The sequence below is a fragment of the Chelon labrosus genome, assembly GCF_963514085.1.
Source record: "Chelon labrosus genome assembly, chromosome: 19".
Lineage (NCBI taxonomy): Eukaryota > Metazoa > Chordata > Actinopteri > Mugiliformes > Mugilidae > Chelon > Chelon labrosus.
In genome coordinates, this window is record NC_140352.1 from 12,768,306 (window position 1) to 12,783,282 (window position 14,977).

The following is a 14,977-nucleotide window of genomic DNA, read 5'->3' on the forward strand; positions in this document are numbered from 1 at the left end:
CTGCGTGACATGTCCGGCTAAAACCAATAATTACTATCAATGATTTAAGATGTTATTTTTTTGACTAATCAATTAATGGTTTAGTTTGTAAAATAGCTCATAAAAAGTCCTAAATCGAAAGCTTAAACTCCATAAATCAAGCTAATGCAGAGATTTATATTTGAACCTGTCACCTGTTAACTGAGCCAGTTCCTGCGTCTAAAAACACAACATGGTGTCAACACCTCTGCAACACACTTCCAGCCTTTGTCCTTGTGTATGAGAGAGAGAGAGAGGCATGCAGAGAGAGAGAAAGGCAGTCTGCCAGAGATTTGGGTCTCTGCAGTAAAAAAGTAGGTCAGATCAACTCTTATCATTCACACACATTTTCTTTCATTCATACACACAACCTCTGACGCACTATGCCCGTTTTCACACCTAGTATTATCTCTAATGCGCACTTACACAGTCAGCACATCTAAACACACACATCCTCGCGGTCACAAAAACACAAACACTCCGGCCTGGCCACTCGCCATCCACCACTCCACCCGGCCAGCCGTCTCCCCCGGGCTGCAGCGCGGTGCCAATGAGACGAGCAGGACACCCCGCTGGCCCACATAACAAGGACTGCGAGTGTGTGTCCGAGTCTCTCTCTTATGTGGGTTAGAGAATCTGTGATTTGCTATTTGACTTTGCAAATTTGAAGTTATATAACGGCAATGCAGATACATTATCCTTGAAGACCCGTGGAGGAAGAGGGAGAGGGTGGGGGTCGACACAATAAAAACGATTGTTGTCTGTACCAGAGCGAACACAATACCTGCTCTTTGTGGCCAAACAATACTTTTTGAAACCTTACCTTGAAGACTATAAACATGTTTTGTCTTCAGTTAAAACTAAGGAAGCAAATGTTCCTAAATGTGAAATGTTCTCAAGCAGTTGTTCAAGAAGATTTCTCAAATGAAAAAGGCTGATAATCACAGGATTTGGATTTAAAGTAGGAGCTAGTCTATCAAATAACAATTGACGGTGATTGAAGACATTTTGTTCCAGTAGTTTATCCAGAGTGTTTTGATATACGGCGTTGAAGACATGCTAGGGTATCAATAAAAATGCACATGTGAGGATTAACGCGCAGCCCTAACCGCGCGGAGAGTAAAGCTCATGCTGGTTCTCTCTGATATTCCATCCGTCTCCATCCTCTTTCTTCCTAATCTTCCCTTTCCCCTTGCATGTTTTCATTTCTGCCCTGTTAGCATGTGTCCCCGTTCCTCTGTCTGCGGCCTGGGATGAGATGTGCCGCTATTATCTGCAGCCAGCAGGGTTATTAATGGATCGCATACGTATCAGACAAACATGGATCCGACGGTTGCCATGGGAACTGCATCCGCAGCGCCCCAGAAAGGAGGGAGAGAAAGAGAGAGAGAGAGAAAAAGAAGGGGGGGAGGTAGAGAAAGAGAGAGAGAGAGAGAGAGAGAGAGAGAGAGAGGGAGGAGGAGGATGAGAAGTGGAATGTGAAGTGAAAAACAAGAGGGGGGGAGGGTGAGGAGCAGCAGCGAGGCGGGTGATGGATAGAGAAGGAGGAAATAGAGAAGGAGGGATGGAGGGAAAGAGGAGAAGAGCGAAGCCCACTTCTATCAGTCTGAAATATTTGATTCAGCAGAATAGGGTAAGGGTGACCTTGGAGAGGAAGACAAAGGCAGACTGGCTTCCTCTCTCATTCTCTCCCTTCTGTTTTTCTTATCACTCCACCCGGCCACCCTCCCTCTCATCCCCCCCCCCTTTTTTTATCTTACCAATATAAACGATGTCGGTGCTATCTGCACATTTAAAAGAAAACGCACTTTGGCACGTTTATTGAAAAGCAGTTTTTGTTCTTAAATATTCATCAGACCAATAAAGATCTGCTGGCCTCGTTTTAACCACAGCATTGTCTCACCCCATTTACTATAAATCCCATGTTCCTTTTTGATGATGCTGCAAAATGTGTTTTAGACATCCTGTTTTTTTATTTACCCCAGTTCAAGGTAGGGATGTGCTGACCTGGACTTCCTTCTGTTGCAACCAGTGAGCACTCACAGCTAAACCAGGGCTCAGACGGCAGGATTTTTAAAACTATATATATGGTTTTGAAATCAGGAGGCGTCACAGACTGAAGGAGAGTCTTAACAGATATTCTTCTCTCCTATCTCAAACATACACACACTACAAGATTTAAAAAATGACATAGCATCACACACTGCAAGATGCAAAACCTCACATGATCTCACAGGGAAGTTTGTGGCAATACATTAGGATGAAGGCGAAGAAGAAGAAGAAGAAGACAAAGATGCATTAAAAGTAGAATAACTTTCTGTAACTTTGTTAATACTTTGCAGTGAGAAAAAAAGCTAACACACAGGACTAAATGAGTGTGGATGAGTCCAAAAACAAAATTAAAACTAATTTAACTGGGCTTGTTGGGTTTTCTTGAAGAGGGTTTGCGGCTCATCCAAGTAGCTTCTTCAGTGACATGGATCAGTGGCAAAACGTCCTCAACAAAACTCAACAAGCCCAATTTCCTTTTATTTTGTCTTTGGATACATCATGACCTGGATGACTGAGAACATTCAGAGACAGAGTGTAAATGAGAAAATGGTTGAATGGTTGAGGAGATTCAGTCAAAAGGGGGTGTCTATTCGACAGTCAGAACTGGAGGCGACATTTTCACTGTCATTTTTAACATCTGTAGCATGCTAGCTAGCGTTAGCCTACAGGGCTTGAATGTTTGAAGCTGCTCGACACAGTCAGCTGCTCCCTGTCCTCCTGTCCTTGCAGGCCTGTTTCTTGTATTGGTTATTGTCAAAGTGCTTAAGCAATCGTCCAGATTTGAAATCCTAAATGTCAAACACGTTAGATATGAATCCGGGTGGCCTCGATGAGACATAGGTTTACGTGCGGATTTACAGACACCTCGCATTGCCGGATAATCACGGCTGAACCTCGGTACGCTCGGATTGTTCTTTAGTTTGAGGCCAGCTTTACAGCTTGTTGTTGGTTCCATATTACCTTAGTGTCCAGTGATTTTCACAAAGAAACAAATACAGAACTTAAATTCAGGAAAAATTAAGCACTGGAATAGGACTGGTACAGTATTCTATCCAGGTTCTATCCTTTTTTTGTGTAGTGTGTAAATCCATTAGCAGACTCCTAATATAATCCATCACAGGTCTGCATTAGTTGTCAAAGTGACATTATCATCTGAGTAGCTGTTTTAAGAGCAACCTAACACCTCATTCTGTCTTGAAGACGCTTCACACCTTCACCATAAAAGCATTTAGCTATACACACTTCACTGTCAACTAATTAATTCCCACAATTGCTGATAACTATGATTGCAGACTCTTAATCTGAATCTTCTTTCAAATGACAAATCTAACTACAGTGAACTCTGGGCAGTGCGTAATACTTTAGTGTTGGCTACCACCACAGTTCATCGGGGCGTTTTGATTTTTGGAAGGAAGGCACTGCACAGATCTAAGTGAACATAATGACGCCTTTTACTTTCGGAACACGGAGTACGAGATTTTTTATTTTATTTTTTTTGTGGAGCCTGGAGGACACAGTGAATTTGCGAAAAGCAAGGGAACGCCATGTAGTAGCATAACATACACAAACTGAGACGAGAATACGACGCCTTTATAATAAAGCTGATGAAATAATGAGTTAACAGTGTGAATGATCTCAGCAGACGTTCCACTTTTCAGGACATGTCCGATGCATTTATGCAAGTGAAGCAGAGTCCATTCTGATCTTCAGTTAAAATATGAATGGCTTAAGTCCTTCACATTCCTCTTGCCGCATTTCTCTCTTTAACGTCACTGTGAATGAAATATCTTTGGACTTTGTCAGATCAAGCTATTAAAAAGTATTACCTTGGACACAGTTATACAGAGACACGTCAATACATCCACCATAACTATTCTGACATTCAGTGTGTGTAACGTCTTTTGTGTTCTTAGTTTGCCAACATTTGCTAATTATCTCTTAAAACGAGGTGACTGATGGTAATTTTGCAGGTATTTGGATATTTTTGATCTGCATGAAAATCGACTGCGTCAAAGTTAACATTTCATGTATGAGCGCTTGTATTAACTTTCAAAGCAATATTTCCAAACGAATAAAACCAACGTCAACGTCTTGGTGCTACAAGAAAAGTGCGGAGATTACCAAAATGAGGAGGACTTATTCTCTGTTCTCCGTGACTGTGTGCACAAAACTTCAAGGAAAACTATTTATTAACTGTTGAGATAATTAACCTGGACCAAAGTGGTAGACTGGACTCGCCGTCCACCTCTTTTTAGCCGGTAGTTCGTCGATAGCGGATGTCCCAGGCAATGGTTGCCTGGGTAACCCTCTTGTATATTTCCCCAGTCCAAATGTTTCAGAGTGAAACGAGAAGAAACTACAAGATCTTCTTGTCGTCAGAGTTCTCTATTTGAAGAGAGAATACTGTCAATAATGCCGCTGCTCCATTTGGGTTCACCCGGCGCTCAAGGCACGGTGGATATCGATGGTAGACAGAAAAGCTATGGACGGTGTTTCCTTCAGATAAATGTTAGGGGAACTCAGACAAACGCATCACTTGCTCCCATTTGTCATTGTTTCAAAAGTGAGATTAGTCCAATTCGATACCCGCCCACTTCCTGTTGCCAAAGGTTTTTTCCAGTTAACTCAACTTGCTGAATTTCGTTACACGTTATTTTGTGGTGCTACATCACTACGAGGGTCTACCTGTACTTACACCCCTCAAAGCTATGAAAAGTCTATAAAATAAATGAATAATGAATGTCCCGTGTTAGGTGCCTCTGGTTTAATCATTAATAAAGATCATGGGTTGGATTTTTCCTTTCTGGTTTAAAGCCTAGAGTGGACACGAGGACGTCCTTGCTTGCTCTCTCTCTCTCTCTCTGCTGCTTTGTCTCTGTGACAGATGCGTACAGATTCACCTCCCTCATAACTGTCTCCAAGTGTTGCTACATCCATTCATGCTTTCTTACTCCCTCTAACCTCCACCCTCATCCTTTGTCCTTCTGTCTCCCTCCTTCCCTCCCACTCACTCACTCACTCGCATTCTTCCTCTTCTCCTCCTCTACAGCATGAGTCAGCAGTAGTGTACAGTACACAGCCCTTCATTGATCTGTCAGAGTGATGTGGTCATATTCCGTTTCTGCCCTTGCTCCTGCCCCCTCAACATTTAGCTCCCCCCTCCCCCCCCATCTGCTTCTGACACCGCAGAAGGGCTTTGGGGAGCTGCTCGCAGAATGAACCAAAAAAAAAGTGGGTTGAGAACAGAGAGGGGAGGGAAACACAGGAAGTGTTAGAGTGTTAGGAAGAGCCAGCTAAGAAGGCGGGAGGTGAGGAAGGAAGAGATAAAATGGATCAAATGAAAAATAATGAGCTGGAGAAGGAGAAATAAAAGAAGTAGAGCTGCATTGATCGCCTAAAGTAAAATCTCATTTACTTGTTGTTTCAGGTAACCTCTCAGGAATCACATTAGGCTGCAACAGTGAGATGCCGTCATCAGACACGTTGGCGTCAGTGTGCTTTCACCGCTTTCGTTTCAGTCTGTGTCGGACTAAAGGTAAGGACACGTGAAATCGACATCAAAAAACGACGGCCAATGAAGGCCGACTGTTCTGGACTGAAAGGTTGTGCTTGAACACAACGGTAGTCAGTTCGGTTTGTCCACTGGATTGATTAATTCCAGATGATAATGTCGTTGAAATTTTAGCTGAGATGAAGATATAAAACAAGAGGAGCCTTCCTTGTTTTGTTCACTTCCATTTTTCTTCTCTGAGCTGATCAGCCGAATCAGAGTGATGTCTCTGACCGACTTATTTCCACCGCTGATTCAAGATGCTGAATCGACTGAAAAGCCACCGACGGTGGTGTGACGGGTGCCAACGGTGCAGGACACCAAAGAGCTCACCAACAGGCTGACGGCGACCATCTGCTTGATGCGTCACGCCCTGAAATTGTGTCAGTGTCCATATATACAGTATATATGAATTCCTTTTACAATAAGTATGTTTCCTTTACTCTCAGGTATATAAATATGCAACTCTTTTAAATGGTCAAACTAATAAAGGCGAACCAATGTAATAAAAAAAAATCATCTCACTGTTAAAGCTTTTCTTTCATCCAAACTTATATGATGATATTTCAGTCATATTATCAGTGTGAGGACTTTCTAAGATCCATGTTTACCTCCTTAATTTAACAAAAGTGTTGGAAACGTTCAACCGTCTAATCAAGGAAATATTTTTGCTCTGGTTCTTGTAATTAAACAACATTTATTGTCTTAGTAGTATCAATCGTAAATAAAGACGTTTGCAAAAAAAAACGTTTTAGTATCTGTGTGGAAGGTTTGGTATTCTTTTGGCACAAGATATTAAAAATTAAATACATTATCCGTCTCTTGACTAATTAACATATATTTGTTTTCCAAATCTAACACCATCAATCTTCATGATTAACCAGAAATGCCCACAGAGGACAGCAGGCAGGGGTTAATGATCTCCCGTCAACGACTCCATCACACACACACAATCAATCGACTGCACTGGGTTTCTCATTAGTCACCGTGGACGGTGACAGTGATGGCAGCAGTTGGTGGAGCCGCAACCGAGCTGTTGCTACAGAAACGATTCACAGTGCTTTGGTAAAAAAAACGACTCCGACCTGCTTACACGACACAGAAACTACAAAGACGGGAAGACAGCAGAGAATACGAGAACCGGGGATTTAAAGTGTTGCTCATGGGGCTACATTAAGTCATTAAGTAGTGACTGACAAAGACATAAGAACATATATCACATCACCAAAATGTGAACAACAAACCTTGAACAACATTAACACGATCTAAACACATTTACTGTCATAAATTCAACTTTTTACACTCTTAAGAGAAATCATATTTTTGCATAAATGAATTCACTCAGCCAAAACCTGCAGCTAAACCACCTGTGAGCATGGAGAATGAATAATTCAGCACGGAGCTATTTTTACATTTGACTTTGAGTGTGGAAGATGTGAAGCAGAGCGGAAGTGTGCGACGCAGCGCTGGCTAAAAAAATAAACTGATAGAAATGTCAAAAACCTGATTTAGAGAAGTACAACTGGTGAGTAATGAAGTCAGACAGATCAAGGGAACAGACTGTGAATTAAACCTTCATGTAACAACTTCTTTACTTGCTCACTGCAGCTGTGATACAGACTTTATATTTACTTTGAGATATACAGGAAACTGCTGGCGTTATGTTCCCTGCTGTTCCTTGACTACGCACCCAAAAGAGTTATATATGCACACCACTCAGGCATAACATTATGACCACTGACAGGAGAAGTAAATAACATTGACCACCTTGTGACAATTCAATGTTCTGCTGGGAAACATCTAAACCTGGCATTCACCTGATTGTTACTTAGACATGTACCATCCACCTAGACCAGACCACGTACCCCCACCCAATAGTAATGACGCTCCTTGATGGCAGTAGCCATCCTCAGCAGGATGCAGCATGACACAGACACACACACAAAAATGGTTTAGGAACAACTCAAAAAACATGAAAAACAGCACAAGGTGTTCACTCGAAATTCACTCGATCCTAAAGTGATCAATTATCTGTGGGATGATCCACAGAGACCCTTCCCCTCAACCCATAGGACCCAAAGGCCCCCACTAACACTATTCTGTTGCCAGGACACCCTCAGAAGGCCCATGTTCATTTTCTGATCAGTCACAACTGTTTTGGAGACACAAGGGAGACCTACACAATATTAGGAAGGTGGTTATAATGTTATGCCTGATCGGTGAATAGTTATAATGCGAAGCTTCTACATCTGTCAGTGGAAAGCACCATGCGTTCTCCTTGTACTTCTATTGCAAATTTTATCTTTGAAAGTTTTAAATAAGTATGTAATTGAGGACAATACATTAATAAATGGAGATCAAGAATACTTTTCAAAAAAATTGGGAGGGGGGGAATGTAAATTCTCAAACACAAACCTGAATCCAAATCATTTCTGAAGCTTGAAAATTAATCGTAACAGTTTCACATTATTCTCACAAATCTGCTACTCTGAGATTCCTTTTAGAAGAAATGCTGTGTGTTTCATTCTGCAATTAACTCAACACTTCTGTGCTGATAGTCTTTTCCTCGATCTTATGCCTGCCCGTGAAAACAAATTAAATGAAAGAAAACGATCTTGAGTGTCACAGCAGTGTAAGATTAATCAGAAGAAAAAAAAAAAAGGCAAACAGAATTAAGTGAAGAAGTAAAACAGAATCTTTGTTAGAGGATAAATAGAGAGTGTCTGGTGTCTGTCTATAGTCCAAGTAGTACTGAGCAATCACATCCGAGCCAGCTTCGGTTGCGGCTTAACAGTCCGCGTGGCTAGAAAAAGAGATCAATGACAGGACTTTCAACTTTACTTTTGGATATACCATGACCCGGATGTCTGAGAATCTTGAATTGTTTTACTTTAACTGACATCCCTGCAACACAGAAAGTAGGTAGAAGGCGGGCGGGACAGTTTTCTCTGCAATATTTAGTTACATTTCTAGGGAGGTGCACATCAGGCCATGGCACATGCTGCAAAGCTACGGCACAGATCAGATGCAGGAGTATTGCTTGAGTCATCAGACGATAGCTAAAGGGGTTCGAAGGCTAGATTTGCGGTAAAAGCAGAATTAAACAAAAACAGAGATTAAGACTCTGAAACTGGTAAAATGATATAAAATTTGAACAAACAGAACTGTGTCGTATAAGTTTCTCGCAAGTAAAGGCCAGGGTCTGTCTTCTCACTATTTGAGAATTTGCACAGATCAATATGAGACGGAGGAATCTATGGAAAGGTCTTCTGGGTTGCCTGGATCTCTCATTGATTGTGTGGAGTTTATGTGTGACAGATGCAGGGTGTCTACTTCGCAGTCTTGGCAGCAGACTGTTGGTGTGCTGCCGTCGCTGCTGCGTGGTGTGCATGTCGACGCGCGCACACACAACAGAGAGAGGCTGAGAGAACAGGGGGCTGGCTCCGTCTCGTCTAAATATAGGCCTCAACAGCAGCGCAGGCTTAAATATTTCATTGCCTCCTCTCCAGAAATGAAGAAAAGGGGGGAGCCAGGGGAGAGAGAGGGAGAGAAGGATGAGGAAGTGGAGGGGGTACAAGGGGTTCAGGAGAGACTGAGATCAGTACAAAAGGGGATATAGTCAAAAATAGTAGGCAGAAAAAAAAAACATGAAAGAGGGAGAGGAGAAGGGAGAAAGAAAGGAGGGAGGCTGGCGGCATGGGAATCTAATCCCTCCTCCTTTTTATGTAAAATATGCATCAAATATTTCAGAATTTCTCTGCACAACTGCCGCGTCATGCCCCGTAAGAGGGTTATCTTCTTATGGACGAGTTGCCCAAATCTCCGAATCACTTCAGTTTGAGACCGTGGCATCGATAACTTTCTGCGTGACACTATCTCAAACTAAAAAAAATAATAAAACGCTTTCAGTCCTCGGCAAATTCATAATGGCGCAGAAAATATAAAACAGATTAATGCCAAGCAGATTTAGAAACTGTCAAAAAACAAATGGCGGCTACAGCCATGACAAGGAGAGGGTTTATTCCCATCGGCGGTGTCATTCTGTTTTGGCCTGGCTGTCACTTTGAGGAGGATAAAGTGTTGCTTTGTTGCTGCTGTAAGCTGCCCTTCTCGCTCGCTGCTATTGTGCTTATTGTGCACTGTGCAGCATGTTGAAGGAGAGATAAAGGTTAAAGCCACATCTACTGGGAGACGCAGCAGCGGGACACTGCATGCCAAGGATCATACAGAACGGATACAGTAGCATGAGACTGCAGACTGCCTCATAGGGATAGCTTCTAGTGCACACACACACACACATGCAGTAAGGAAAAGCACACATACACTTATATTTGCACATGCCGGTCTGCCCTTTGTTCTTTTACACATTGATGGATGAGTCTCAATGCGAAGCACATGGAGGGTCATTACATGAGGCCCAGCGGAGGCCTTTCTCCGCTCGGCACCTACAGAGAAATGGGCTCCACAATAGAACAAGATACCATCACAGAATAGCAATGATTGAGTACGTGCACACCTCCCCGACGTGCACACACACAGACTCACACACACACACAAAAACACCAAGATAAGCAGATGCAGGCACATCTGTCTGCAAATAGTCTCTCCCCCTCCTCTCTTTCTCTCTCTGACTCACACACAGTCATGCACACAAAGGGAGACAAACGCGAACGCATGAATCAATACATGTGGCAGAGGACTGTGGAAGAGTCGATTCAATAATCATCGGTGATCTAAAAACATGCTTTATCAAAACATTTAACTCATAAGGTCAACTACCAGCACAAATGAAGCCTTGGTTTTCACTCTTTTTCAAAAATGTTGTAGCTGATGTGTTAATTTTGTATTTAGCAATCAATTGGGCATTGATTGCTGCAGGAGACTCCTGTCGACCAAGAAAACACAGTCCCAAGCTCATCTGCTTTAAATACAAGACCCTTGAGTCAGGCTTGCGGTCGTCACTCTATCTGAGGGTCCACCACTTAAATAGAGATATAACTCAATAACAATAACATGTGTCGCAAAGGGATTTTAAAATCCTGGTGGACGGAGGACGGATCCTAAAGACAATGGCGATGCCCTGACTTCGGACATTTGAATGGATTACACTAAAATTGAGTCTGGCGCTAGTGTCACTTTTCCATTAAAAATCCCATAAGCTTCAATGTAATTTCATGTAGTTTAGTAACTAAGATGGTGATTTGATCGATATTAGCAATGTTGAAAATAGGGACCATGACATAATGGGCAGAGCTGGGTTTAAAAAAATATATATAAAAAAATCAGTTTTCCAGTTCAGATCGATCTTGATTTGAAATATCCGAAACAGATTCATAAAAGACCTGGATCTTTTTTTTTTTTTTTTTTTAAATACACACTATTTCCTCCATCCTCTAGTTAGAAATCCTGCGTGACTGGTTTCGTACGACAAATCTCGTGAGACTGCGTAGTGAGATTAGATCCAAAACACGGGAGAAGCTCCAACTCTGAGGGAACCATCAGGTTTGAAAGATGATTGGGTTTAAAAAGCATGATGACAGAGAAGAGCTTTACAAAAGCAAAGGCACGAGGAAAATGTGTCAACTAGAGGTAAAATATTGTGGAAATACCATAAATCAATGGACGCAGCAACTTCATTACATTTAAGTAAAATTGTTTCTAAACCGAAATATCTCTAAATGAACTGATCTAGTTAATTGTAGAGCATCGAGCAGCATTTACAGAAGAACTGCATCTTAAGACACTTCTGTATTGGCTTTACTATTCAACTACAGTGATTTTCTGATTCATCCACAACATACTAAACCAGTCATATTGTCTAAATGAATACATATGCGACCCAGAGGACAAGGACTAAACCAAAAATGATGGGAAATGTCAGTCATAGGTACATCTAGTAGTTATTTGGCTGCCGTGCAGATTTTATTGACAAGTCCAATCCAAATAAAGGCACTGGGTTTAAAGAGGGACAAAAGGTTCAGTTGGAACAAGCACAAGGATGGTGAACATTTCTGCACCTGTAGGACTAATGAGAACCCAAAACTTTTGTGTGCCTTCTATTGGTCTGATCATTTCTATTGCATTATAATAATTATTTATTATAATTATATTTTTTCTGTCAGTCAGAAGAATGTGTGTAGGAGTATTAAGTTTTATAGGACATGCTACTGTTAGCATATAGAATACCTAAATGAAAAGAAAGTGGGCGGATGGCATTACCCAAGTTTTAAACAATTTGTCTGAAGGATGTTGGAAGAAAACAATTTTAAAGAGACGACGGCTTCCTGTTTGTGCGTAGTTCAACCTTGTGTCAGCTGCCAAAGGATACTTGACATTGGTTATATGTAGTGATGAATAGTAGCACGTGACAGCGTCCACCTTACTGAATACTCGACCCACAGGCTCATTTTAACTGTCCTTATAAAAGTTGGAGGAGAACTTGAGTTCAGTCTGATGTTAAAAGGGAAGTGGGTGTTTGTGATGCTGAATGAGAAAGACAAGCCGACCTACTGCAGCATGACTAACCTCATGCGGACGGAGCTGAAGTGAGATTAATTGAGCTCACGGAGGTTTCAAAATTTAATCAAAGACTTCACCTTGCACTGATTCACAGAACAAACATAACAGGCTGCACTCTGTTACCACTGTTTAGACAAACACTGCGCTCACGTGTGTCTAGAAGAAACGTGTATGTATGTGACTCGTTCTGCGCGTCTGTTCCTCAGTGTCCTGGAGTGACAAGGACGCGGTGGACTTTCTGTGCAAATCATGAACTGTAGTTTTAGAGATGAACGCGAAAAGCTGCAGTCATCCTGAAGCGGAGCCCGGTTAAACGAAGAAGTGAAAGCAGGGTTCAGGGATTTAATTCAAGCGTGAAATCTATAACTGTTCATTTCTCTGCTTCGGAGGCTGGACACAAAATTAATGCTAGCCTTTATCCTGTCCTGAAGACGGAGTGAAAATTAGTCCTTTTTTTTGTGACTGAGATTATTATTATAGAGGAGGAAACTAGTGTTCAGTCTGATATGAACAGAAGTAGGTGTTGCTGATGTTCCTGATGGTTATTGAGAAAGGCAAGCAGACCTACTACAGCACGAATGTGAACAAAACTGAAGTGAAATTAATTGAGATTTGAGTAACTTATTCATAGGTAGTACCGTGCACAAATCCTCAGAACAAAACAGGCTATCCTCAGTTAGTAAGACAGTTCTTAAGGTATTATATATATTAATATGTTTATTTGCAACTTTATAGTTACGAGTGGAACTTACTTTTATAACACTGTCTCAATGACAAAAGAGCAGCTAAAGGCTCCACAAGAACAGAGAAATTTGAACAAGAACAAGAACAAAGTTCGTTCCGGCCAGGTCATTTATGCTTTACGAGAAACTGAAGTGCAGAACTCCTGGGAAGTCTTCATAGGGCCCTCCTTACAAGATGTATCACACAGGTTCTCATATTTTCTCACCGCCTCGATCAGCTGATCCTCAAAACGATCCATTGCACAACCGGAAAAGGGCGGGAACGAGAAGGTTTCTGCTGTTCCACATTAACCAATCACAGAACAGTTGTCGGACACCACACGGGGAAAAAAAGTTGTGCCCAGATGATGTGTCAAGAACAAGCTGCGAAAACTCCCAAACGAGGGCTGCGAGAAAAGAATGACGTCATTCTCTTCTCGCAGCCCTGGGAGAAAGAACAAACTTCTCTGTTCTTGCGGAGTATGTAACAAGTTTAAGCCCCTGTCAAAAAGTTCAAAAACTAACCAGTTGACAACTTTCACACGGCCAATTATCAAACAACTGCAGCAACACGAGACATAGCAGGTGAGCACATTACTCACTCGTCCATGAGCCAGAGGATTAGCCAGGCATATATTTATAGCCTTTTATTTTGCAAAGCTACTTCCTACGGCTAAAAACCAGTCTGAGATTTACTCTCTTTAGATTCCTCCGTCTGCATGGAAGTCTGCACAAAGAAGACTGACCTAGCTGTGACCATGTACTCCATCTGCCTCAGAAACGTCCTCCCATAGGTCACATAGGTCAATACTGAGCACGTTGTTATAGAGACTGCATGCTGATCCTGCTGCTCAAAAGATGAGCAGCGAGTTTAAATAAGGACAACGTGATGATTACCGGAAAGCAGTTCTCTCTACGGAATAAACACGTGAAATGAACTGGCCTCTCCCCTCACCTTGTATTTCCACAAGTCTTTTTAAATCAACAACCTATAGTGTGAGTTTTTTTGAGCGCTGAGCTGACATTTCGACAGATGAAAAACTACCTGTTGCCCGCTACTTGTTACCACCCCTTCTCCCCACTGCTTACCTTTTGAAATGGCTAAGCAGGGTGCCCACCAGCTCCCCGATGCGGCTCTCATTGGCAGGTACCATACCCTGCAGGCACACCACCAGGTCCCTGCTGTCCTTGGTGTGGAACACAACCAGCTGGTCCTTCCCAGGGGACACGCTCAATCCTGTCACCTGGGACAAACAGAGACGGGGAGGACACATACAGTTAAACACACATAAATGTGCACACAGAACAGGTAAAAAGGCAACAATAGGAGTTGAAAGTTGTATCACGTAACCAGCTGCAGTAAAAACACAAATACAGCACATATGAATCAATACACATGAATACTGAGGATTTGATTTGGAAAGCCACAATGGACATGAATTCACTTGGGTTGCTGCAGCAGGCTACAATTCATCATTCATGTCTCACTTCTGTGGGAATTAAAGAAAGGAGAGGTCTGTGAAGGTCTGTGAAGAATTTTGTGTGTTCAGCACGTCTCTTGATTTAGTGGAAAGGGAAAACACATAAAAATAGAAGCTCATATTTCATTTAAGCGCTTATTTGCGAGGGACAGAAACATCGAAGGATTCAAGGATACTCTATTGTCATTCTGACCAAGGAAAACATAGAATGCAGTTCTCGGTCTCAACAATAAGAATACCTTAAGTAGTAAACAGTTCACCAATGAAAGTTTTGGAAAATCCATAAAATGATGATTAATAATAAGTAACCTTGAGCCTCACGTCTGTGTTTTACAACAGATCTGAGGTTTAGCGTGGCAGTGTGGAGCAGCTCTGATGGCATCTAAGAAGAAGCACAGATGCTGCAAGGCCTCCTACATGAGGGTATGGGGGTAAACAGTCCATGTGAAGGGTGGGTGGAGTTTCATGCCAAAGCATTGTCTAATGTCCTGTACACGAGTGTGTAGATGAAGCTAATGTCCACCACCAGATCTTTTGAGGGGTATCAGTAAGCACTTGTTAAAATTCACATTACCGTTATTAAATACATGTTAGACAGGTATGTGCAGTAAAAGGAATGGTAGAAGCCCTAAAAT

At 42.0% G+C, this 14,977-nt stretch overlaps 1 protein-coding gene across 1 annotated transcript in view; it reads right to left on the reverse strand.

The window, feature by feature from the left end:
• The window catches only part of myo1d (myosin 1D), a 103,339-nt gene that overhangs the window by 16,729 nt on the left and 71,633 nt on the right, over positions 1–14,977 (reverse strand). The window contains exon 21 of the mRNA XM_084567076.1: positions 13,951–14,105. Coding sequence (XP_084423202.1) covers positions 13,951–14,105 — 155 coding nt within the window. The remainder of the gene's footprint in view (positions 1–13,950; positions 14,106–14,977) is intronic.